The 24990-nt window shown below is 46.9% G+C and overlaps 3 protein-coding genes across 3 annotated transcripts in view; 2 read left to right on the top strand and 1 right to left on the bottom strand.

The window, feature by feature from the left end:
• The first annotated feature begins 92 nt into the window (after nucleotides 1-92).
• On the top strand, nucleotides 93-3915 carry PREB (prolactin regulatory element binding). The gene is made up of 9 exons (XM_003411934.4): nucleotides 93-453; nucleotides 1005-1197; nucleotides 1365-1585; nucleotides 1772-1852; nucleotides 1952-2076; nucleotides 2276-2449; nucleotides 2596-2668; nucleotides 2860-3019; nucleotides 3176-3915. The coding sequence occupies exons 1-9, from the start codon at nucleotides 319-321 to the stop codon at nucleotides 3268-3270; spliced, it is 1257 nt and encodes a 418-aa protein (XP_003411982.1). The 5' UTR covers nucleotides 93-318; the 3' UTR covers nucleotides 3271-3915.
• ABHD1 (abhydrolase domain containing 1) lies at nucleotides 3861-8358 on the bottom strand. The gene is made up of 9 exons (XM_003411839.4): nucleotides 8141-8358; nucleotides 6211-6371; nucleotides 5679-5861; nucleotides 5433-5478; nucleotides 5107-5219; nucleotides 4802-4975; nucleotides 4528-4576; nucleotides 4260-4425; nucleotides 3861-4137 (listed from the first exon to the last, which is right to left on the bottom strand). Exons 1-9 carry the CDS (start codon nucleotides 8264-8266, stop codon nucleotides 3923-3925), a joined length of 1233 nt encoding a protein of 410 aa, XP_003411887.1. The 5' UTR covers nucleotides 8267-8358; the 3' UTR covers nucleotides 3861-3922.
• Nucleotides 8359-15331: 6973 nt separating this feature from the next.
• The window catches only part of CGREF1 (cell growth regulator with EF-hand domain 1), a 20154-nt gene continuing 10495 nt past the window's right edge, over nucleotides 15332-24990 (top strand). The window contains exon 1 of the mRNA XM_003411933.4: nucleotides 15332-15483. The gene's annotated coding sequence lies outside the window, so the exon portion shown is untranslated. The remainder of the gene's footprint in view (nucleotides 15484-24990) is intronic.

Below are 24990 nucleotides of genomic sequence, written 5' to 3'. Positions count from 1 at the left end.
AAGATGGCGGAGCCCGGGGTCGCAGGGGGCGGGACCGGCGCCCGCGTTGCGTCACCCGGCCGAGTAGTGCTGACGCGTATTGTCGGGTCTGCACTTGCGCGGAGAGAGCGGCTGGAGCGGAGCGCTGTCGCCCTGCGCGGCTGGAGCCGGGGTTCGGCGGCCGGGAGGGAAACGGGCCCTGCGTGTGGTTAGAGTATCGGCAGCCCTGCGGATGTGAGAGGAGCCGGGGGTCCTCCAGGCGGCAGCCGGCCCAAGCTCATCGCCGGGCGAGGCATGTCCCAGGAGCTGCGGTGTGAGCAGTGAAGAGCGCCGGGCGGGATGGGCCGGCGCCGGGCGCCAGAGCTGTACCGGGCCCCGTTCCCGCTGTACGCGCTTCAGGTGGACTCCAGCGCCGGGCTGCTCATCGCGGCGGGTGGAGGAGGCGCCGCGAAGACAGGCATAAAGAATGGCGTGGTGAGACCGCAGGGCCACTGGGGCCGGGCTACACCACGGCTAAGGGCGATTCCGGGGTGGCCGCGGGTCACGGGAACGCGCCGTATCTCAGCTTCTGGCCCTGCCCCACCTCCGTGGGGATCCCCGGGAAGCCGGGCTCCCCGGCGCGAGTTTCAGTCCAGCCCGTTTGGAGACTCCTAAGGTTAAGTGAAAACTGCGCGCACCGCTGCGTAGGCGCGACCTACGACCTCAGGAGCAGCCCCGGGGTCTTATCGTGTCCTTTTCCCGGGAGGCCACATAGACAAGTCCATCTGCCTACTAGCAGCGACGAGAACGGCGCATTTGGTCGTAGGCCAGGTTCCTTCACTTTGAGTCTCACTCCGGAGGTAATATCCCCAGTCCTGGCAGCTGTACAGGTTTCTGAGGCCCAAATGAAGACTTAAGAAAGCTTTGTGAACTAGGAAGTGCAGTAAGCAGAGGAGTAAGGCATCAGACTAGAAAGATGTCAGTTTGCCCTTAGGTGTAGTCCGAGTACCCCTGAACCTTGCTCATCCTGGCTTCCTCTCTCTCAGCACTTTCTGCAGCTAGAGCGGATTAATGGGCGCCTGAGTGCCTCTTTGCTACACTCCCATGACACAGAGACACGGGCCACCATGAACTTGGCACTGGCTGGTGACATCCTTGCTGCAGGGCAGGATGCCCACTGTCAGCTCCTGCGCTTCCAGACCCGTCAGCAGAAGGGCAACAACAAGGCAGAGAAGGCAGGTGAGGAGTGCCTCTCTAGCTCTTTGGAAAGAGATGAGGAAGATCACTCTCCTCTTGGTCTCTCTAAAGAAGTGGGGCTGTGGTGGCAAAGAGTGGAAGCCTGCCATGTGGAGAAAGGCTAGTACTGCTGTAGAGGCCTGGGACCTGGCAGGCTGTTTGTATTGCAGGTTCTAAGGACCAAGGACCTCGACAAAGGAAGGGGGTGGCCCCAGCAGAGCAGAAAACTGGAGCGGAAACCCACTGTGAGGGGGTAGAGCTCAGTGTTGAGAATTTGCAGGCGGTGCAGACAGACTTCAGCAGTGATCCACTGCAGAAAGTTGTATGCTTCAACCATGATAACACCTTGCTTGCCACTGGAGGGACGGATGGCTACGTTCGTGTCTGGCAGGTGTGGTTTGGGGGCAGGGGGGACGGTTAGGGCAGGTGAGTCAGTAGCAGCAAGGCCAAAATTGTGATAAACTGCACGTGGGTTTTGAGAAACGTGTGAGTGCAGCCTGCGTTGAGTGGCCATTAAAAGAGAAAAGAGTGTTCTTGCCGGGTGCCTGGGCTAACCATAGCGGGGGTTTGGCTGCAGGTACCCAGCCTGAAGAAAGTTCTGGAGTTCAGAGCCCACGAAGGGGAGATTGAGGACCTGGCTTTGGGGCCTGATGGCAAGGTGAGGAGGTGGGGAGGTGGAGAAAGTAGGTGGTTATGCTGCTTGCTCAGTAAGTGGATCCCCTAACTGCCCATCCTTGGCATCTTTATTCCTGACTAGTTGGTAACTGTGGGCTGGGACCTTAAGGCCTCCGTGTGGCAGAAGGATCAGCTGGTGACACAGCTGCACTGGCAAGAGAATGGACCCACCTTTTCTAACATGCCTTACCGCTACCAGGCCTGCAGGTGTGAAGACCCCGGAGGGTGGCTAAAGGAGGCACAGCCCAGATGTGGGGGGGGGAGTGGGGAAGACTCAGGGAAAGCTGGGGAGGATTGTGCCCTTGCTAGGTGTCAGCCGAGGCCTGGCCAGAGCGCAGGAGGGCGTAACGCTCTGCGGGCAGCTGGGCTGGCCCCAGGAGCTGAGCAGCCTCTCTCCTGGCCACAGGTTTGGGCAGGTTCCAGACCAGCCTGCGAGGCTGCGACTCTTCACAGTGCAGATTCCCCACAAGCGCCAGCGCCAGCCCCCACCCTGCTACCTCACAGCCTGGGATGGTTCCACCTTCTTGCCCCTTCGGACCAAGTCCTGTGGCCACGAAGTCATCTCTTGCCTCGGCATCAGGTGTGAGGCAGTGCTGGCTTGGCTGGGTGTGGGGGTGCCTGGGGAGCTTGGGAAGGAGTCCTGCCTGAACCCCTGAGGACTGCTGTTGGGAACAAGGCTCTCTGCAGAGGCCTCCAGGACAGTGAGCACTTTATTATTTGTTGCAGTGAATCGGGCACCTTCTTAGGCCTGGGCACGGTCACTGGCTCTGTTGCCATCTACATAGCTTTCTCTCTCCAGGTAATGGGTGAAGGTGGGCACAGCCCTGAGGGCTCTTTAGGGTGGGGACACTTGGCCTCCCTCTATCTAGAGTGTGCAGAAAGGAGTCTGGCCCACCCTGTAGAGGGAAAGCCTTCTGGGGGCTGGGGCATGTTTTCTAGCAGAAAGCCACCCAACTGAGCCTTCCTCGTTATTTCTCCTCCTGCCCCTAGCGCCTCTACTATGTGAGGGAAGCCCATGGCATTGTGGTGACAGATGTGGCCTTTCTACCTGAGAAGGGTCGTGGTCCAGAGCTCCTTGGGTCTCACGAAACTGCCCTATTTTCTGTGGCTGTGGATAGTCGATGCCAGCTGCACCTGCTGCCCTCACGACGTGAGTCATTGTACCACCCCACCTTTAGCTGTAGCAGAAACTCATCCCCTGGAGAACTATAGCCGGCTGCTCCTTCAGTGGAGTAGGTTGAGGGTCCTGTTGTTCAGCCTGTGAAGGCCCTTTGCCTGTTGACATCTTCCCTTACCCCTTCTGCAGGGAGTGTTCCGGTGTGGCTGCTGCTGCTGCTATGTGTTGGCCTTATTATTGTGACCATCCTGCTGCTCCAGAGTGCCTTTCCAGGCTTCCTTTAGCCTCTCTTCCCCCTGGAAATCAGGGGCCCGGATGCTGCCACCATCTAGACAGGAATGGAGGCCTGGATCCCCACTGATCACTCCATCTGGGTCTGCAGCTGAGGTTGCCCCCACTGAGACAGAAAGGCACTGCCTACTTTTCCCATTCAGGCTTAGCTGTGGCCCTCTGACTCTGGGAACCCTGCATTCATTCTGTGGATTCACCCAGGACAGTGGTATCTGAAGCCCAGGCCACACTACCTGCCCCCTTCCCTCTGCCTACCAGAGACTCCAGAGTTGAGCTTTTCCTTTTTGCAGAAATATGTGAAGGTACCCAAGAGCCTGCAGAAGCTGCCGTCCTTCTGCAGAAGCCATCTGCTTATCCACCTCCCCTCAGCTTGTAGCCAGTGCTTTTCTCCTGGAGCCCCTGGCATTTGTGGGGCAAGGACTGGCCTGGGACTTGCTGTTAGCAAAGGAAGGGGCAAAAGAAAAACCCAGGGAGGAATCCGTGGGTCCAGCTGGGCAGTTCCAAGCCAGCCAGGCTAAATATGGAGTAAGTTCCTGGATAGTCTTCCCCAGTCTTGAAGAAAGGGAAAATGAATCTGAGCCCATTAGGGAGGAAAAGTTATTTAATAAACTAGAGAAGACTGAACTAAAACCCTAAAAGGTGCTCTTAGCAGCTCTTGCTTCTCTCAGCAGATAGGAGAGTCCTGAGGCTCAGCAGCTCCTCTGGGTGCTGGAAGACGGCTCTGGCATACTGATGCAAGAGGCGGCTCATATAGCAGTGGTGCCTGGGGAACAGCCCTTCCATGAAGCCAATGTGGCCACCGTGGGCTGTGATGAGCAGTGCAACATGGGGAGAGTGTTGGGCAGCCTGGAGGGGAAAGGCTGGGGGAGGGGTCAGAGAGGAAGTGAGGAACCTGGGCTTTTACTGAAGGCTGGGCTCTCTCCACTTGTACCTCACAGCCCATTTTCCCTGAGGCTTAAACATCAAGGTTCAGGGTACTCACCACTGGCTGGGGAAAAGGGGTCGTCTGCGGCATTGAGGCAGAGCACAGGGACCTGGATGGCGTCTACCTTGGTTCTCGGGCTTGCTGCTTGATAGTAGGCAGCAGAGTCTCGATATCCAAAGGCCACACTTGTGTAGCGCTCATCAAACTGGCGAATTGTGTGGGCCTGGGTGTGGTGGAGGTGGGCGGGAGAGGGTAAGGTAAGGATGAGGAGTAGGAAAATAACTGGAAGAAGTAACTGGGGAGGAGGGAGTGGTTGAAACACTACCTGTAGCACAAAGTCTACATCCACCACTTTTTCAATCACCTTCCTATTTCTGCAAAAGAGCAGGTAAAGGTTGGGATCTAAAATGCCAATCTTCCAAAAGCCCTCTCTCATCTACCGTCATTACTCCTGGACCTGACCCACGGCCTCCAGCCCCCAGTCTATGTCTTACTATCTCTCAAGTGAGAAAGCCCAGCTGTAGAACTTACCTGAGCACTGTGAGAACCTGGCCATCCTACCCTATCTGCTACCCCCTCCCCACCTGCCAAGACCCTACCGGCCCACAACGTGGCAGAGGCCGGCAGTGAGTTGCTGATTGAAGAGCAGTGAGTTGAGAGGTGTCTCCAGGGAACAGACTGTCTCAAAGGAATCCCAGCATGCAGAGAAAGTCAGTGCTGCCACCACCCCTGCTGCCTGCCCAGTCCGTGCCAGGTGGTTCAGCACCAGTATCCTGCAGGATTGGACCAGGAGCCATGAATGAAGGGTTTGCATTCATCAGTTGGGACAGGTGGAAAGGGAAAGGACGTGGGGGTGGGGTGGGGATAAGATTGGGCCTTTCGGTTAAGCCCAGGCAGCCTTTACCCTCCAAAAGAGATGCCCACAGCCAGCAGTGGAGCTTTGGGGTAGCGGTGCTTAATGTGCTTCACAGCTGTCTCCAGATCTTCAGTATTGGCAGCACAATAGGCCCTATGAGTCTGAGGGTAAACCGTATCATTGGGTAGGGAGGGAGGCCCTGGCCAGAAGGCAGAAGAAAGCACTTCTTGGCCCTTTGGCTAAGATAAGTGCAGGGAAGGCATGAGAGAAGGAAGGGAAGTGGAAGAATAAGTAGATAGAGCCCTAGAGCCAAGCATCTCTGATGGGGTCGGGTGAAGGGCTGCTGCTTCATGCTATTTGGGGAGGTGACTCACCAGCAGTTCTTCCCCACGGCAGCCCCGGTTATTAAATACAACAGCCCTGTGGCACATACAGGTACATCTTAGCCAGACTCTCCCTAGAAGCCCCTCTCCCCATTTGGTAGTCTTCAGAAAGACCCCAGTCAAAAGGCTCCCTTCATATAGCACTCCTCCCCATACCTATCAGGGTCTGAATTGACTTCTCCCTGTTGAAAGTGTTCAGACACCATTCAGATCTTCCTAGGCTGTGCCCATCCTTACCTATAGCCATCCCTCAAAGCTTGGTTAACTAGGTGCAAGATATATGTCTCCTGGCTACTGCCTGTGATGCCAGGAAGCAGTAATACAATGGGCTGGGTGGTAGGGTCAGGGTATTGGCTGCTGTCATGCTGGCTAGCCCAGTCTAGCAGGAACTGTCCTCCATCCAGGGTTTGGAGGACTTCACTGTAGTTTTGGAGAGAGGGCACACAAAGACACTATTAGGAACTTGGACTTCTCAAAGATTTACCCCCAGCCCCACCCACAAACAAGTCACACAACTTCCCATCAGCATTCTTTGAGGGCAGGCTTTGTGCAGCGCATTAAGGCTTTAATAAGGTGAAACAGGGACACAGAAGATGGAGTATTAACTCATGGTTGTGCAGTGTGCCCGCCCATAAACATGCTTTCATTCTTACCTTCATAACACTGAGGTATCTGGGGCAAAGATTACCTTCATTTTAACAAAGGCAGACAGGTAGGGGTCCCCGGTATACCTGACAGCTTCATGTCCACTCCCTTTGTCCCTTCTTACCTCCAGTAAGAGACTTGGGGCCGAGACTGTGTTAAGACTCGGGCAATGGTTTGCAGCCTTCCCTCAAAACACCACAGTGTAGGGTAGAATGTCTCCACGGTGACTGGACAGTGTTGCTCCAGGAACGTCAGAAACCTGGGCCCTGTCACCAGTCGAGGCCTCTGTAATCACACAACACAATCTGCCTCACTCCCTTGACTTTGCACGCAGCCAGGGAGGCACCTAACACCAGATGAGTGACCCCCTCTCCAGAGGCCAGTCTGGAAGGCACTGCTTGGTCTGTGGGTGAGACAGTCAACACGTTTCAATCTGGAATGACAGTATAGTCCAGATAGCGCCCCAAAGAACCCCAGTCCTGGAGCGTCACCTCTCTAGAATTGACCCTGAACTTACTCAGAACAGTGTCTAGGATCTGCTGCAGCTGATGGGTGCTGGCTGTCCCATTCAGCCTATCCATGCTCCAAACCCATTTTGGAAAGAGGCAGGTAATAATACAAGGCAGAAAAAGTGTCCAGCAGGAAGGTGGGGCTAGAGTTATAGGCAGGGACTGAAAAAATCGGTACTGTTCAATCTGCAGCCTTTGCTTTGCAGTTGGACTACCCACACCCTGTCATCTTCCCAAGACTAGCTCTGGCCATTCTGGTTTCCGGCTTTAGCACCGATTGCCTGCACATTCCTGTTCTGTAATGTGTGCTCACTACTGCTGAAGGGCTCCTTCCTACCACAGCATCACATTTTCTTAAAAAAAAAAAAAAAAATTTTTTTTTCTGCTGCTAGACCATACTCTAAAGGAGGAATGATCCTAGTGTGAACAGATTTTCCCTTCATGCCACCCAGGGGGGAAGGCAGCAGGGATGGGATGACAGGGGCAGGGGAGGTCAGTGGTCACTCAGCCCTGACTTTCAGCCCCTCTGCTTGGTTCTGGGTGGGTATCAAGTGAATGAGAGGGCCTAGGTACGCAGGAAGCTGATGAAGGAGGAGCATGCTGTACACAGCCAAAAGGTCTCAAGCTCAATAATGGAAACTGCGTTTCTGTAGCAGGCCCTAAGGAACTTGGGGACCAGATTCCTATTTCTTTTACAGTCCCAGTACTCAAAAGAGACTGGGGAAATTATAAACTAGAGAGGCTAAGGTGATAGAGTGGCTGTTGTGAGATGTGACTTGTACCATCGTCCTTAAGCCCTGGAATAACAAGGGCTGTGATTCATCGAGCACTTAAACGCAGGCACTGGGTTCAACCATTTGAGATAGGATATTTTATAAGTAGTTTGCCCAAAGTCATACAGCAAGCAAGCAAGAGGCAAAGCAGGATTAATTATAATGATACTATCACTAATACTAATAGGTAAAATTGGTTGAATGCTCACTGTATGTCAGGTGTTGTGCTAAGGACTTTACATGATTTTACTTCATCTTTACAACAGTTCTATGTGGTAAGTACTATGGTCTGCCTGTGGGAACACGTTTGAATGCCAAGTAACTTGTCTGTGGTCACAAAGCTAGTTAGTGGCAGAGCCGGGGACTCAATCCCAGGTATGACTCTGGAGCTTGTGCTCTTAATGGTACTCTAAAACCAAAAACCAAACCCATTGCCCTCGAGTTGATTTCTACTCATAGTGACCCTAAAGGACAGAGTAGAACTGCCCCAAAGGGTTTCCAAGGCTGTAAATCTTTACAGAAGCAGACTGCCAATGGCTGGATTTGAAACCCTGACTTTTCCCTTTAGCAGCCGAGCGCTTTAACCACCGTGCCACGAGGCACAGAACCTGCTCTCCATTAGGTGATAATAGCAAAGTGGAGCCTGGCAGTAGCGCAGGGCCAGGGGGCCAACCATTCTAGCCCCCAGGAACAGCTTGAACCCCCTCTAGAAGCTGCGCCCTAGACCCGAGTATCCCACACCCGCCGGCCAGAGCGCTGGACCCGCACGCACCTGGGGCACACATGCCCAGTAGTAGCCCAAATAGAGGGCAGCGCCAAGTCCCAAAAGCAGACTGAAGGCCTCTGTCCAAGTGCCTGTCCAAGTGCCGTTCTGGGGACTCAGGGCTGAGCTCAACATTTTCTATTGCTGGGTGCCCACTCACAAGTTCATGGCTTGCTCCAGCGCTTCACTAGTCAGCTGACAGGAACACACCGTGCCCAGCCCGCCACAAGCCATTGGGCCGCCTGTGCACGTCCGGTCTGCACGGCCCCGCCCTTCGGGGAGCCACGCCCCGCCGGCTGGCCGCGGGCATGGCGGCCCGGGAGGCAAAGGGCGGTGCTACCACCTCGCTGAGCCGGCGAGGCGAGTCTGGTGCCTTGCTAACCAGAGTGACCTCCGTGTGCAGGCCCCGAGGCTGTGCTTCCCTGCTTTCCCTTCCCGGTTACTAGCGGTGGAGCACTTTCCAAGGTCAAGCTGCCACCCGCTCAGCCGCCATCTTGGTGAGGGGCATCTCCTGCTCCTACTTAGTCAAACGCCTCCCCAGCGACGGCAAACAACCTGGTTAGGGCCCGCCAGCCCCTCAGTCCTTCACACACAAGACACAGCGACTCCTGTGGTGTTTTTCTGCACTGTCACACAGTACAAGCATTCACAGTGACCCTCACATACAGGACACAGCCACTGACATGGGAACACCCTGCAGTCTCACACAGTGTTCAACCACTCTCAGTGATCCTCCCACGCTGGACACAACCGTTCCCATTATGACGCCCCACACTCTCACATACATAGGTTTCAGCTACTCAGAGGGTGCCATTCCACACCAGTTCACAAACATAGGTTAAAGTCACTTGTATAGTGTCACTCTACGCTGTCTCATACCCGCAATTCCTGCCACATTCATCCTAAAACAAATATTTACTCATCATTGACCCTTTACCAGGCACTTTGTTGTTTTGTTTTTTTGTGTGTGTGCTTTAGGTGGAAGTTTTCAAATCAAGTCAGTCTCTCATACAAAAAGCCATACACACCCCGCCATGCACTCCCAGATGCTCTCCCCTTAACGAGACAGCACACTCCTCCTATCCACCCTGTATTCCCTGTGTCCATTCAACCAGCTCCTGTCCCACTCTCCCTTCTCATCTCGCCACAAGACAGGAGTCGCCCAGATAGTCTTATGTGTCTACTTGAGCCACGAAGTTCACTCCTCACCAGCATCATTGTCTATCTTGTAGTCCAGGCCAATCCCTGCCTGTAGAGTTGGTTTTGGGAATGGTTCCAATCTTGGGCTATCAAAGGGTCCGGGGACCATGACCATCAGGGTCCCTCCAGTCTCAGTCAGACCATTAAGTCTGGTCTTTTTACAAGAATTTAAGATCTGCATCCCACTGCTCTCCTGCTCCACCAGAGATTCTCTGTTGTGTTACCTGTCAGGGCAGCCATCAGTTGTAGCCAGGCACCAACTAGTTCTTTGGGTCTCAAGCTGATGGAGTCTCTGGTTTATGTGGCCCTTTCTGTCTCTTGAGCTCATAATTACCTTGTGTCTTTGGTGTTCTTCATTTTCCTTTGCTGGGAGGCGGGGGTTGAGGCCAGCTGATGCATCTTAGATGGCCGCTTGCTACCATTTAAGACCCCAGACGCCTCTCACCAAAGTGGAATGCAGACCGTTTTCTTAATACATTTTGTTATGCCGATTGACCTAGATGTCGCCTGAAACAATGGTCCCCAGTCCCTGCTACACTGGCCTTTGAAGCTTTTGGCTGTATTTAGGAAACTTCTTTGCTTTTGGTTTAGTCCAGTTGTACTGACTATCCCTGTGTTATGATTTGCCTTTCCCTTCACCTAAAAAATATTTTGTCTACTATCTAGTTAGTGAATATCCCTCTCGCTCTCTCCCCACCCTCATAACCATCAAAGAATATTTTCTTCTGTGTTTAAATTTTATCCAGAGTTCTTATAATAGTGGTCTCATGCAATATTTGTCCTTTTGCAATTGACTAATTTCACTCAGCATAATGCCTTCCAGATTCCTGCATGTTATGAAATATTTCACAGATTCATCATTGTTCTTAATCGTTGCATAGCATTCCATTGTGTGAATATACCATAATTTATTGATCCATTCATCAGTTGATGGGCACCTTGGTTGCTTCCAACTTTTTGCTATTGTAAACAGTGCTGCAGTGAACATGGGTGTGCATGTATCTGTTCGTGTGAAGGCTCTTATTTCTTTAGGGTATATTCCAAGGAATGGAATTGCTGGGTTGTATGGTAGTTCTATTTCTAGCTTTTTAAGGAAGCACCAAATTGATTTCCAAAATGGCTGTACCATTTTACATTCCCACCAGCAGCATATAAGTGTTCCAGTCTCTCCACAACCTCTCCAACGTTATTATTTTGTGTTTTTTGGATTAAATGCCAACCTTGTTGGTGTGAGATGTAATCTCATTGTAGTTTTGATTTGCATTTCTCTAATAGCTAATGATTGTGAGTGTTTCCTCATGTATCTGTTAGCAGCCTGAATGTCTTCTTTACCAGGCACTTTGCATACCTCAGGGATACTGTTCTCAGTGAGATACAGAAACAAGTAATCTATTAGAGCAGTGGCTTTCAACCTTGGCTACAGATTAGAATCATCTGGGAGTTTTAAAAACTGCCAATGCCCAGGCTCCACCCACATAGAGTTGGTGTTGAGAGGACCCTGTTGTTGTTGGTTGCCATCCAGTAGATTCCTACTCATAGTGACCTTATATAACAGAGTAGAACTGCTCCATGGGGTTTCCTAGGCATGGGGTTTCTTTATAGGAACAGATTGCCAGATCTTTCTCCTGCAGAGTGGCTGAGTGGGTTTAAACCTCCAACCTTTCAATTAGCAGAAGAGCGTTTAACCATTGTGCCTCCAGAGCTCCTTGGAGAGGATCCTAGGTATCAATATAATTTAAAAGCTGTCTAGAATATTCTAATGTGTAGTCAGGGTTGACCCCCTGCAATAGAGTGTGGTGCTAGATAAGGGTGCTAGATGGGAGCACTGAGGAGGGTGCCTAAACCTCGTGGGGGAGGGGTTCCTCAAGGAAGTTTACCTGAATATCAAATGACAGTACATTTAAGGTGAAACCAAAATATGAGTAGGAGTTTCCCAGGCAAGTAGTGGAGGGGAGTAAAGGGGAGAGGGGGTAGGGTGAGTAGTTGTCCCAGGAGAGGAAACAGCATGCAAAGGCCCAGAGGTGAGAGAGGACAACTTCTTAACAGAGAAATTTGGTGCACCTGGAGCAGACCAGGTCATGGGCACCTACATAAAGGATGTTAGAGTTTATACTAAGACAGAGGAAAGCCATAAAGGGGTTGGGTGACGTGATCAGATTTATATTTTAGAAGAATCATTCAGCCTACTTGGAGAATGGATTGCAGAAGGATGAGAATGGAAACAGAAATGCCAATTGGGAGGCTGTTACTAGAACACCAGGAACAGAAGATGGCTCCCCAGACTGGGGGATAGACCTGGAGAGGAGTGAAGATCTTCAAGATAGGAAGCAGAGGGAAAATGCAATACAGAATTTCAACTTCTCATGGAATCCAGACTTTCTGGAGCCATTGAGGCTGGATGAACCCCAAAACTATTGCCCTGAGTTAATCTTTAAACCTTAAACCAAAAAAAAACCCATGAGGACTTCTTTAAACCAAACAATAAAAACCCAGTGCCGTCGAGTCGATTCTGACTCATAGCGACCCTATAAGACAGAGTAGAACTGCCCCATAGAGTTTCCAAGGAGTGCCTGGAGGATTTGAACTGCCGGCCCTTTGGTTAGCAGCCGTAGCACTTAACCACTATGCCACCAGGGTTTCCAACCAAACAAAAGTTTAGCCTAATTAGTAAAGAATGTCTGCCTTGAGCATTGTGCTCTTTTAAGAACTATCCATATGGAATCAAATTGATGAACTTGAAAGATTAGATAGGAAACATAAGGGGCAGAGAGTTTATGTTAATGAAGGAGGAACAATTTGGAAAAGGAGGGTGAGAATGGTTGCACAAATTGAAGAATACAATCAATGTCATTGAATTGTTCATGAAGAAATTGTTGAATTGGTGTATGTTCTGCTGTGTATCCTCTCAACAACAAATAAATAACATTATGAATAGTGCTGCAATGGACATTGGTGTACAAGTCTCTTTCTGAGTCTCTGCTTTCAAGTCTGTCACAATAGGCAAAAGGTGGAAACACCCTAAATGCCCATCAACAGATGAATGGATAAACAAAATGTGGTGTATACATACAATGGAGAAATGAAGTCTTGATACCTGCTACAGAATGGACAGAGCTTGAAGACATCATGCTGAGCAAAATAAGCCAATAAGGACAAATATTGTATGGCCTCAAGAAAAGACAAATACAGAGAGATCAAAGTTTATTTGTTTATTAGTGGTCACCAGGGGTCAGAAGGAGGGGAAAACAGGGTTAACAGTGATGAAGAAATCACATTGATTAAGGGTAAGGTTGCACAGCTGATTATCATAATTGCTGTCAATAAGTTGCACACCTGCAAAAAAATTGAACTGGCAAAAGTTGTGTGGTAGATATATTTACAACAAAGACAAAAAGTTAAAGTAGCTGCTGAGGCTGCTTATGTGCAACCAAACACCTCATGGGATTTGGTTCCTTGGTTTGGATGTTTCTGGTCATGGTTTCATGCGACGTCCCAGTTAACTGGCCGAATAACGTGTTCATGCTTCTGTTCTACCTCGTAGTTCATTGAGTAGTGGTCTTAAACGCTTGCAAGTGGCCAGTCAAGGCACAACAATTGGTCTCTATTCACCTGTAGCAACAGAGGAAGAAGGACAGCCAGGAATAGGAGGAGGATATGGAATGTGTGGTTAATTGTCTCCATGAACAACTGCCTCCTTTCCCATGAGAACAGAAGAACTGGATGGTGCCCTGCTACCATTTCTGAACATTTTGATAAAAGATTCCATAGAAGAATCCTGATCAAAAGGGGGAAAAAATGCAGAACAGAATTTCAAATTCCTATGAACTCCAGACTGTCCAGAGCCATGGAGGGTGGATGAACCCCTGAAACTATTTCCCTAAGATAAACTTTAACCATTAAACTAAAAATATGCCCTGAAGTCATCTTGAAACCAAACAATAGTTTACCTTAACTAGTAAAAAAAAAAAAAAGTCTGCCTTGAGCATTATGCTCTTTTAAGAACTATCTATATGGGATCAAACTGACAACAAGAACTCAAAAGCTTAGATAGGAACCTTAGGGAGCAGAGAGTTTTGATAATAGGGGAGGAACAACTCAGCAAAGAAGGATGAGAATTGTTGCACAACTTGAAGAATGTGATCAATGTCACTAAATTGTATACGTAGACATGGTTGAACTGGTGTATTTTTGCTGTGAATATGCTCAACAACAATGAAATAAATAAAATTTAGAAAAAAAGAAAATAATTTTTAAAGTATATAGGAGGCAGAATCAATAGGACTTGGTAGTAGGCTGGAGGTGAAGGGAGAAGGAGGAATCATGGATGACCCTCAGGTTTGTGACTGCTCAGATGCAGGGTTGGATGGCAGCTTCTCTGAGATAGGGAAACCTGAAGGAAGGACAGGGGAAGGTTTAAGGGGAAAGATATGCATTCAGACTCAGACATGTAAAAGTTGGGGTGCTGGTAGGAAATCCGATACCTGAAGTGATCTGGGGCTTAGAGACCGAAGTTAGAGGTTTGGTTGACAGCAGCATTTAGATATTTAGATAGTGATAGAACACGTGAGCAGATGGAGAGTAGGGAGAAAAGTCCTGGGGAACTCACACATGAAGGAGACAGAGAAGAAGTGACCAGACAGGGTGGAATGATGTTACCAAAACCAATGGATACAATATTCTGAGGAGACAGTGGTCAGCAGTGTCTATGACAGGAAGGAGGACAGTGGTGAGATGAGAGTGGGTTTGTCACTGTGATGTATGCTGAGGGGAAGAAACTGGTAGAGAGAGAGAAGTTGAAAATTCTGGAAAGAGGTCATTCAAAGAACTAAGTCCCTGGGCCAATGGGTGAGGATGTGCTCCTGAGTCCAGGTGGAGGGACTGGCCACTGTGACAAAAGTAGGTGACACACCATTTTGACCACAAAGCAGCTACAGCCATGCACAGCAACACCCTGTGCTGGCAAATGGCTGCCACCACCACCCTTAAGATGATTCTTTCCCAGAAATCACCTTCTAGCCAAGCAATAGCCAGGTCTATAAAATAAACAGTAACACCCAAAAAAGAACACACTCCGTAGAACAAACAATTATTAAGAGACCACAAGGACAACATTTGCCCAAAAGAAAAGATAAGAAGGCAGCAAGGGGTAGGAAACCAGATGAAAAGGAACCAGGAACCCAAGGCAGAAATGGGGAGAGTGTTGACACAGTGTAAAAACTGCAACCAGTGTCATGGAACACTTTGTGTATGTACAATTTGTTGAATTGGGGAACTAATTTGCTCTGTAAACATTCACCTAAAATATTTAAAAAAAAAAAAAAAAGATGGTACTCTCTCCAGATCCCCCCCCCCCACACACATATCTGTTCTCAATGGAGGCACTGAGTGATGTGCACATTTCAGCTATGTAGGGACATCTACACTGGAAACCAGTAGTCAGGGCTCAGCACCACTTGAGCACCACAAATGACTCAGAAAGAGTTCACCCAGACACCCCTGACACACATGCCACTAAGAGCCTTACTGTCGCACACCTGCACAATCAGACCCATATTAGCCAAACCCTCTCAAGCCCATACCATCACCCTGGATATACAGTCACTCAGCACACCCCCTTCTGTGTCACAAGTTCCTCTTACACACAGCCAGTCACAATCACATTAAGTTGCATTCCATCTTGTGACAAACACCTTGGTGCCAGAGGCAGAGCCAGTGGCACCCACAGCATCACCAGTTAAACCTGCTTCTCATAGGCACCAGCCTCACCATCTGTCTCTCTGTGTCTCTCACACATAGACACACACACACACACACACACAGAGAGAGAGGGAGGGAGAGAGACACACACACACACCGCCTCCTCTTCCTCCCCATCCTCCAGCCCTGACCTCAGGGAGGCCATCTCGGAGAGAGAGAAATGCCAAGCGCCTGGGTTCGGGCGGGGCGGAGTGGCGGCCCTACCAGCGGCCGCTGGCGCTGGGGACTCTGCACGGGCCAGGGCGGCGGCTCCAGCCGGGAGGACGACGTGGAGCGGCCACGTGGAGCAGCCCGGGGGAGGGCCCGGCGGCGGGGAGCCGAGGTGCGGCTGGTGGCGCAGCAGCCTCGGGCGACCACGAAGCCAGACCCCCAGCTCCGCGGCGTCGCCGCAGCAGGTGGGTCCAAGCCTCCCTCCGGGCGGGCGGGCACAGGCCTGGGGGCCTGGGGGCCCCAAACCCATCATCACCAGCAGGGGAAGTGCGGTGCAGTGGAGTGGGCGTGTACAGGGCTGTGAGGACTGGGGACCTCCGGGGACCCCGAGCCCATCACAACCAGGGGAGATGGGGCGGCGGTCACCAGGGGTGAGCGGCCTCCTGGCCTCTGAGTCCGGATTCTAAAAAGCGCAGTTCCTCTGCATCTTGGACGCGGCTGGAGCGGTGGCCTTCGGCTTGGTCGCGGCTTGAGCGGTGGCTTCGGGCTCTGGGCACTACTTGGGAAGAGTTTATTCCTGAAAGCAGGTGGAGGAAGGGGCTGGAAAGCGAATCCTGCCATCCCTTGGTTTGATGATGGGATTTCACAATGCCCCAATATAGTTTGTTGCTCCACCAGCCCTCTGAGAGGGGTCATTTGACAGATGAAGAAATGGAGGGTTAGGGAGGGGGAAGTCGCTGGCCCAGGTAGTCACCCTGCTAGAAGTGGCCAGGCAGAAACAGCACACAGGTGTGAGACTCTGTTGCCTATATAGCTACTGCCACCTCTCTTGTCCAGGGTGGCCTGGAAGGCACAGGGGCACCAGAGGGGTAAATTAAGAGAGGATTCAGTTCAGAATAAAAACTTCTAACAGGTTCAGCCAGAAAAGGAACAAAAGGGCCACTGGTCTCCTGTCCTGGAAAGATTCAAGCCAGAGGCTGACTGGCCATCTAACAGGGATGCTGTGGGAGAAATTTTGCACCAGGTGGGAAGCTACACAAGATAGCCTTAGGGTCCCTGCAACACCCCACAGTCTCTGAAATACTCAGGGAACATCTGCTAGCCGCCAGCCACTTGGCCCACAATATCTAACTGCATCTTCCCAAAGCCCTATGATGTTGATAGTGCTATCCTCATTTTAAAATGAAGATCCCAGGGCTTAGAGAGGTGACAACATCTGCCCAGGTCACACAGTCAGCAGGATCTGATCAGAGGTTTAACCCTAAGGCTGAGCCATTCCTCCCCAGCGCTGGTGCGAAGACCTGAAGAAATCCTAGGCAAGGGTCATTGTGAACATATGAGTGGGTGTGTATGTGTGTGTAAAAATGGTATGGGGGCAGCATCTGACCTCTTCTAACTTCAGGAGGAGAAGGAGAATCAAGGTCAACAGCCCAAGGCTGATTCCTATGAGGTGAAGATCAGACATGCCTCCTCTGTCCATCTTTACCAATTCTGACACCAACCGTCCCTTCCACAGCACTCCCTACTGCTCTGCTGAGTTCGATAATTCATTACAATGGCACGCAGAACTCACAGACCAATAAGGTTTATTAAGGAGGTAAACAGGTTACAATTCAGGTTCAGGAATGATGAGGATACAGCTCTTCTATCAGGACAGCCTCTTCTCAGCTGTGCCTGCAGGCATGCCTCTCTCTGGCCTTTGGCCTCTGCCCTGCTTGGGCAAGTGTTACCAAAGCTCTTGGCAAACCTAGCTCTACCAAGTGCCCAGAAGCAACCTACTCTGCCAGCAAGGCTCCTGCCCAAAGGCACTCAGCTTTCTCATTCCGGGGGCCAGGGCTTCTCCTGCCTGGTCTCCTGATTCTGCTGCCACTGTTTCTCTGCCACTGCTTCTTGCCATCTTCTGTGTTACAGCTCTTTCTCTTTCATCTCCTGGTTCCAGGAGCTTCTCAAAGCAGGGATCTTGGGTCCAAAAGATGCGCTCCAGTCCTGGCTCACCTTTCTTGGTGATGGTGAGATCCTCTCTTTCCTGTCTCTGGCATGGCTCATTTTAAGCCTAGTGGGTTGGCAAAATGGATCAATCCCTTGGTTAGGGTTCCATAGACCTTATTTGCATGGTCCCCACCCCCACATGGGTGTCATGAACTTTATCTGCTTTATTAGCAAGCTATTCAATCCCCTTGGTGGGCCACAATTACCTTATTTGTATACTCCCACCCAATCACTTGGGTGAGAGTGTAAAAACAACGTTGGGGCAGCATCTGACCTCCTCTAACTTGGCAAGGGGGAAGGAGAATCAAGATCAACAGCCCAGGCTGATTCCTGTGAGGAGGAGGTCAGACATGCTTCCTCTCTCTGCCATCTTTTCCAATTCTGACACCAACCATCCCTCCCACAGCACTCTCTACTTCTCTGCTGGGTTCCATAATCCATTGTAATGGCCACATAGAACTCACAGACCATACTCACGATTATGGGGTTTATTAGGGAAATAACAGGTTATAATTCAGGCTCAGGAACACTCAAGGATACAATTCTTCCACCAGGACAGCCTCTTCCCAGCCGTGCCTGCAGGGACGCCTCTCCCTGGCCCTAGGCCTCTGCCCAAAGCACTTGGCTTTTCCACTCCATGGGCCAGGAAGCCCACTGTGCTGTCTTCTACTGCCATGTCTCTGCTGCCGGGCCTTTCCTGCCACCACTTCTCACCGTCTTCAGGATTACGGCTCGCTCTCTGTGTCTCCTTCTCTGCTTCCAGGAGCTTTTCAGTGCACGTACCTCGGGTCCAAAGGACGTGCTGGCTCCTGGCTGTTCTTCCTTGGTGGTGGTGGGATTTTTCTCTTTGGCTCGCCTCAAGCCTAGCAGGATGGCAAAACTGACCAATCCTTTTGGTGGGCTACAATTAGCATATCTACACAGTCCCACCCAATCACCTGAGTGGGAGTTACAAGACCAGGGCAAGAAAGGCCACACAAAAAAATCTATGACACCGCAGAGAGTTACAAGATCATGGTGAAAAAGGCCATAGAAAAGCTTTCATTGCACCGCAGTGTGGCCTGAATAATTTTATTAAATTATATTAGTTTAAATTATTAGTGGTGGTGGCTTTCAAGTGGTCATTAGGGTAAATTATGTTTATGTCCATTGTAGTTGCAGGAACTATTCAGGAACATTTTTATTTGACAGGTTCAATAAATAGGAGTCCCTGGATGGTGCAAATGGTTAACACACTTGACTGCTAACCAAAAGACTGGAGGCTCGAGTCCATCCAGGGACACCTCGGAAGAAAGGCCTGGAGATCTACTTCCGAAAAAAACAGCCTTTGAAAAGGCTACGGAGCACAGTTCTATTCTGACTTACGTGGAGTTGCCATGAGTTGAAATCAACTTGACGGCAACTGGTTTTCTTCATTCAATATCTGCTTTATTTCTGTTGCTCGGAAAGCTTTTTGTAAATGATTAGAAATGTGTAAGTGTGAACAAGTCACATCATACCAACGTCAGAAGAGTGGCTGGTGCCTTCACCTGACATTCTTTAAACAATGGAGGTCGGTTACCTGGACTAAAAATGTTGCAGTTGGAGGCATTACTTAAGAGAATATATTACTTAAATGGCATTAAAAGTCCGCAGGCAATTTCGTTTTTGGCGTGGACACAATGATTAAGTGTTTACTCCGTGGGAGAAAAGATGGGACAATCTGCTTCTGTAAAGATTCCAAACCAAACCAAACGCATGGCCGTCAAATCAATTCCAACTCACAACTGCCCCACAGGCTTTCCAAGGCTGTAAATCTTCATGGAAGCAGACTGCCACATCTTTTTCCCTTGGAGTGGCTAGTAGGTTTGAACCACCAACCTTTTGGTTAGCAGCCGAGTGCTTTAACCACCGCGCCACCAGGATTCCAGCCTAGAAAACCCTATGGGGCAGTTCTACTCTGTCATCTAGGGTCGCTATGAGTCTGAATTGACTCGGTGGCACACAACAACAACTAGAATGCTAAGATTGTCAGGATGGCCCATAATATTTTAGGTTAAGGGTAGAACAGCTTGGGCAAAAGCACTGAAAAGTGAAAGTGAAAAGTATCTTAGGAAACTGCAGCAACCACTCTGTTTAAAGCAAAATTTTAGTATAATGGAGCACTGGAAGGTGACTCTAAAACGGTAACTTGATATCTGATTGTAAGGCCTTAGTGAGGACGCTGGACTGTATTAGAAATAGGGAACCATTGAAGGTTTTGGAGCAGATGAGTTCTAGCAAAGGGGGATTGACCTGATGTGGGCATGGAGGGTGCGTGCTTTAAATGGAAAACGTACCAGAGGCAGGGACAACAGAGAGAAGCTAATGTATTAGTTGTACAAGAAGTAATTCACTAACCACTTATTCACTGTAACCCTGTAAGGTAAATATTATTATTATCTTTATTATGCAGATAAGGTAACTGAAGTTTCTTGGAGATAACTAACTTGCCCAAGGTCACAGGGATAATCAGTGCTGGGACTGGAATTCGAACTTAGGTCTGGCTGGTTCCAAAGCTCTGTTCTCTGCCTCCTATAAATGCTGAATGTGAGAGATACATAGGACCTAGAGAAGGAGAGTGATAGTGATTCATGTGGGGCAGGGTTCAGGACCAGGTACACAAATTGCAAGGCCAAATGCAACAATCATTGAGAATGTCAAGAGAATGTCACTAGAGCATTACTCCAAGTGCAGGGTCCTTCTGAGAGCAAGGTCCATGAAGTCAGCCTTGATAGGGTTGGTGTTTCCGTTGCTATGGCCGCTAACAAACCACCTTAAAACCTAATTGCTGCCACAACGTGGATGAACCTTGAAAACATCATGCTGAGCAAAATAACTCAGTTGTAAAAGGACGAATACTATATGATCTCACTTACATTAAATGAACAAATATATAGAAACCGAAGATTATCAGTGGTTACTAGGGGTAGCAGGGAGGGGGAAATGGGGCTGCTGATTCGATTTCTTTAATGCTTTATAGGACTATTAAAGCTTGCTATTTCTTCTTGAGTCAGTTTTGCTATTAAGTTTTTCTAGAAAGTTGGGCATATCCTTAAAGTTTTCAAATCTCTACTATTTTTATAGTATGTCCCCATTTTCATTCCTAATATTATTTATTTGTGCCTTTTCTCTTTGTTCTTAATAAAAATTTTCAGAATTTTGTCTGTTTTGTTAGTCTTTTTAAAGAAACAACCATTGTTTGGCTTCATTGCTCCTCTCTACTGTGTTTTCAATTTTTTACCTTTTTATTATTATTTCATTTATTCTAATTTCTTTACATTTTAATCTTCTTATATTGGAAGTTTGACTTATTAATTTTTAGCCTTCTAATGTAAGCCTTTAAGTTTATAGATTTTTCCTCTGATACTGCTTTAGTTATACATCTTGTTTTAATGTATATTTTCTCAACATCACCAATTCTAAGTATTCAAAATTTTCCATTATGATTTTATTCTTTGATCCATAAGTTAATAAGTGTGTTTTATAATTTCCAAACATAAGAGATTTTTTAAATAACATTTTTGCTATTGATGTCTAATGTAATTGCATTTTGGTCATTTAACATAGCATGAGACTGATTCTATACTCTATGGCTTACTACTTGTCAGTTTTTATAAATATCCCACATGTGCTTGAGAAAAATATGTATTTGCTAAGTGACTGAAGCAGGATTCTAAAAATGCTTGTTATCACAAGCCTATTAAATGTCTTATTCAAATCTTCTACATTCTTACTAATTTTTGATCTGCTTAATCTTTCAGACACCGAGTAAGGTACATCAAATTCTCCCACTGAATAGCAAATTGTCTTTTTCTCATTGTAGTTATGACATCTTTGCTTTAGATATTTTGAGGCTATGTTATTAGGTGTATACAAGTTTAGAATATTATATCTTTCTGGGGGATTAACTTTTCATCATTTTTTAATAACACTCTTTTATCTGCAATGCTTTTCACCCTAAAGTCTATTTTGTCTGATGTCAGTATAGCTATATCAACTTTCTTTTATCTACTATTGCCTTGTGTATTTGTCTTCCATTCTTTTAGTTTCAATCTTTCTGTATCTGTATTTATTAATTAGATTAATCTCTTGAAAATTGCATATAGCTACGTTATGCTTTGTATCCCTTTTGATAATCTCTTTCTTAACTAATGAGTTTATACAGTTTATATTTATTATAATTATTGATATACTTAAATTTATTGCTACCATCTGATTTTATGCTTTCTATGTGTTTTCTTCTTGGTTCCTTTTTTTTTTTCTTTTTTTCTCTTTTTCTGTCTTCCTTTGTGTTGGCCTGTTAAAATTCCATTCATTTCTTTTTTATCTTTACCAGTGTGAAATTATACATTCCATTTATTTTTTTTTAGTGGTTACCTTCAAATTTTTAACATGCATATTAAACAAAGTTAATAAGTCTACTCTCTTCCTAAACAGCTATCCTCATCTTACATGTCATTGTTGTCCAATATTTTCTAATAGTCTGTTTAGATCTATCCACATATTTACTGATATCTTTGTGCATCTTTTTCTTGCACTTCAAACCTTCCTTCTGGGATCATTTCCTTTTGTCTGAAATATATCCCTTACAAGTTACTTTAGTAAAGGAATATTGGTGTTAAACTCTGTTGTCTATCTAAAACCTCATTCTTGAAAGACAATTTTGCTGATAATAGAATTCTAAAATGGCAATATTTCCTCCTCTCTCAACACATTCAAATACTAATTTTCATCTGACATCACTACTGCAGTCGAGAAATCGGCTGTCAGTATACTCTTGCTTTTAGGTGATTTTTCTTCCCGGCTGCTTTAGTATCTTCTCTTTTTTCTTGGTGTTCTATAATTCAGAATAGGTCTAGGTGTGAGTTTCTGTTTACCTAATCTGCCTGGGATTATTGGGCCTCCTGGATCTAAATATCAATGGTTTACAACATACTGGAAATCTCAGCTGTTCTTTGAATGCTGCTGCTACCGAATTTTCTCTACTGTCTACTTCATCTTCCATGTTGCTTAACCTTTTTTTTAAACTTTTTATCTTTGTAGCTCAATGGACTGCATTCTGGATAATTTATTCAGATCTATTTCCCAGTTCATTAATTCTCACATTGACTGTGTCTAATCTATTTAACCGATCCATTCCATTTTTTTTAAATCAATCTTTTAGTTTCTAAAAGTTATTTTTGGTTCTTCAAATCTATTTGGACATTTTTATGCCCATTTCTTTCTCATATTTTCAAGGTTCTCTGTAATTTCTTAAAACATATTAAGTATACTTTGTTATGGATTGAATTCTGTCACCCCAAAATATGTGTTGGAATCCTAACCCCAGTATCTGTGGATATAATCCTGTTTGGGGATGGGTTTTTTTTTTATTACTTTAATGAGGCTATATCAGTGTAGGGTGTATCTTAAACCTAATCATCTCTGAGTTATAAAAAGAGCAGATTAGGCAGAGACAAGGAAGCACAAACAGGGGAAAGAGAGATGACTGTGGAGATTGAGAAGAAACCAAGGAATGTCGGGGCTAGAGAAGCTGGACGAGGGTTTCCCCCAGAACCAACAGAGATAGAGCATTCCCCTAGAGCTGGTGCCCTGAATTCAGATTTCTTGCCCCCTAAACTGTGAGAAAATAAATTTCTGTTTGTTAAAGCCACTCACTTGTATTTCTGTTATAGCAGCACTAAGAAACTATGACATACTTACTTTATATTCTGTGTATGATATTCTAATATCTTTAGTTTTTTCAAGCCTGATTCTGCCCACTATTATTACGGTGGCTGTTAGTCACCGTGCCTTTTTTCCTTGTTTGTTTATGACTTTTTTGCTTTGAGTTCATGTTCCTTGGAACTGTATCTATGGAAATTCTTTGAGGCCTGGATTAAAGTTGTTTTCCTCCAGGGAAGAGGTATGCGTTCCTCTGTCAGTCAACTTGGGGCACTATCAACCAGGGACTACTTTAAAACATGTTATCTGTTTTAGGTTTTCCAAACCATATGTTGTTGTTAGGTGCTGTCCATTAAGTTCTGACTCATAGCAACCCTATGTGCAACAGAAAGAACACTGCCTGGTCCTGCACCACCTTCACAATTGTTGCTATGTTTCAGTCCATTGTTGCAGCCACTGCGTCAGTCCATCTCATTGAGGGTCTTCCTCTTTTGTGCCAACCCTCTGCTTTACCAAGCTTGATGTCCTTCTCCAGAGACTGGTCCCTCCTGACAACAAGTCCAAAGTATCTGAGATGAAGTCTCATCATCCTTGCTTGCTTCTAAGGAGCATTCTGGCTGTACTTCTTCCAGGACAGATTTGTACATTCTTCTGGAAGTCCATGGTATACTCAATATTCTTCACCAACACCATAATTTAAAGGCATCAATTCTTCTTCGGTCTTCCTTATTCATTGTCCAGCTTCCCCATGCATATGAGGCAATTGAAAACACCATGGCTTGGGTCAGGTGCACTTTAGTCCTCAGACTATGACATCTTGCTTTTTAACACTTTAAAAGGTCTTTTGCAAACTGTAAGGAATCCTCTAGAAAACTACTGAAACTAGTAGAAGAGTTCAGCAGAGTATTGGGATACAAGATAAACATACAAAAATCAGTTGGATTCCTCTACACCCACAAAAAGAACATCGAAGAGCAAATCACCAAATCAATGTCATTTACAGTAGCCCCCAAGAAGATAAAACACTCAGGAATAAATATTATCAGAAATGTAAAAGACTTGTACAAAGAAAACTACAGTACACTTCTGCAAGAAACCAAAAGAGACTTACATAAGTGGAAAAACATACCTTACTCGTGGATAGGAAGACTTAACATTATAAAAATGTCTAGTCTACCAAAAGTAATCTATACATTTAATGCAATTCTGATCCAAATCCCAACGACATTCTTTAATGAGATGGAGAAACAAATCACCAACTTCATATGGAAGGGAAAGAGGCCCCGGATAAATAAGGCATTACTGAAAAAGAAGAACAAAGTGGGAGGCCTTACCTTACCTGATTTTAGAACCTATTATACAGCCACAGTAGTCAAAACAGGCTGGTACTGGTACAACAGATACATGGACCAATGGAACAGAATTGAGAATCCAGACATAAATCCATCCACATATGAGCAGTTGATTTTTGACAAAGGCTCCAAAATAGTTAAATGGGAAAAAGACAGTCTTTTTAACAAATGGTGCTGGCATAACTGGATATCCATCTGCAAAAAAATGAAACAAGACCCACACCTCACTCCATGCACAAAAACTAACTCAAAATGGATCAAAGACCTAAATATAAAATCTAAAATGATAAAGATCATGGAAGGAAAAATAGGGACAATGTTAGGAGCCCTAATACATGGCATAAACAGTACAGAAAACATTATAAAGAACGTAGAATAAAAACTAGATAACTGGGAGCTCCTAAAAATCAAACACTTATGCTCATCCAAAGACTTCACCAAAAGAGTAAAAAGACTACCTACAGACTGGGAAAAAGTTTTTAGCTATGACATTTCCTATCAGCGCCTGATCTCTAAAATCTACATGATACTGCAAAAACTCAACTACAAAAAGACAAATAACCCAATTTAAAAATGGGCAAAAGATATGAACAGACACTACACTAAAGAAGACATTCAGGTAGTTAACAGATACATGAGGAAATGTTCATGATCATTAGCCATTAGAGAAATGCAGATCAAAACTACAATGAGATTTCACCTCACTCCAACAAAGCTGGCATTAAT

The sequence above is a fragment of the Loxodonta africana genome, chromosome 12 (assembly GCF_030014295.1).
Source record: "Loxodonta africana isolate mLoxAfr1 chromosome 12, mLoxAfr1.hap2, whole genome shotgun sequence".
Classification (NCBI taxonomy): Eukaryota; Metazoa; Chordata; class Mammalia; order Proboscidea; family Elephantidae; genus Loxodonta; species Loxodonta africana.
This window is presented reverse-complemented; position numbering and strand designations above follow the sequence as displayed.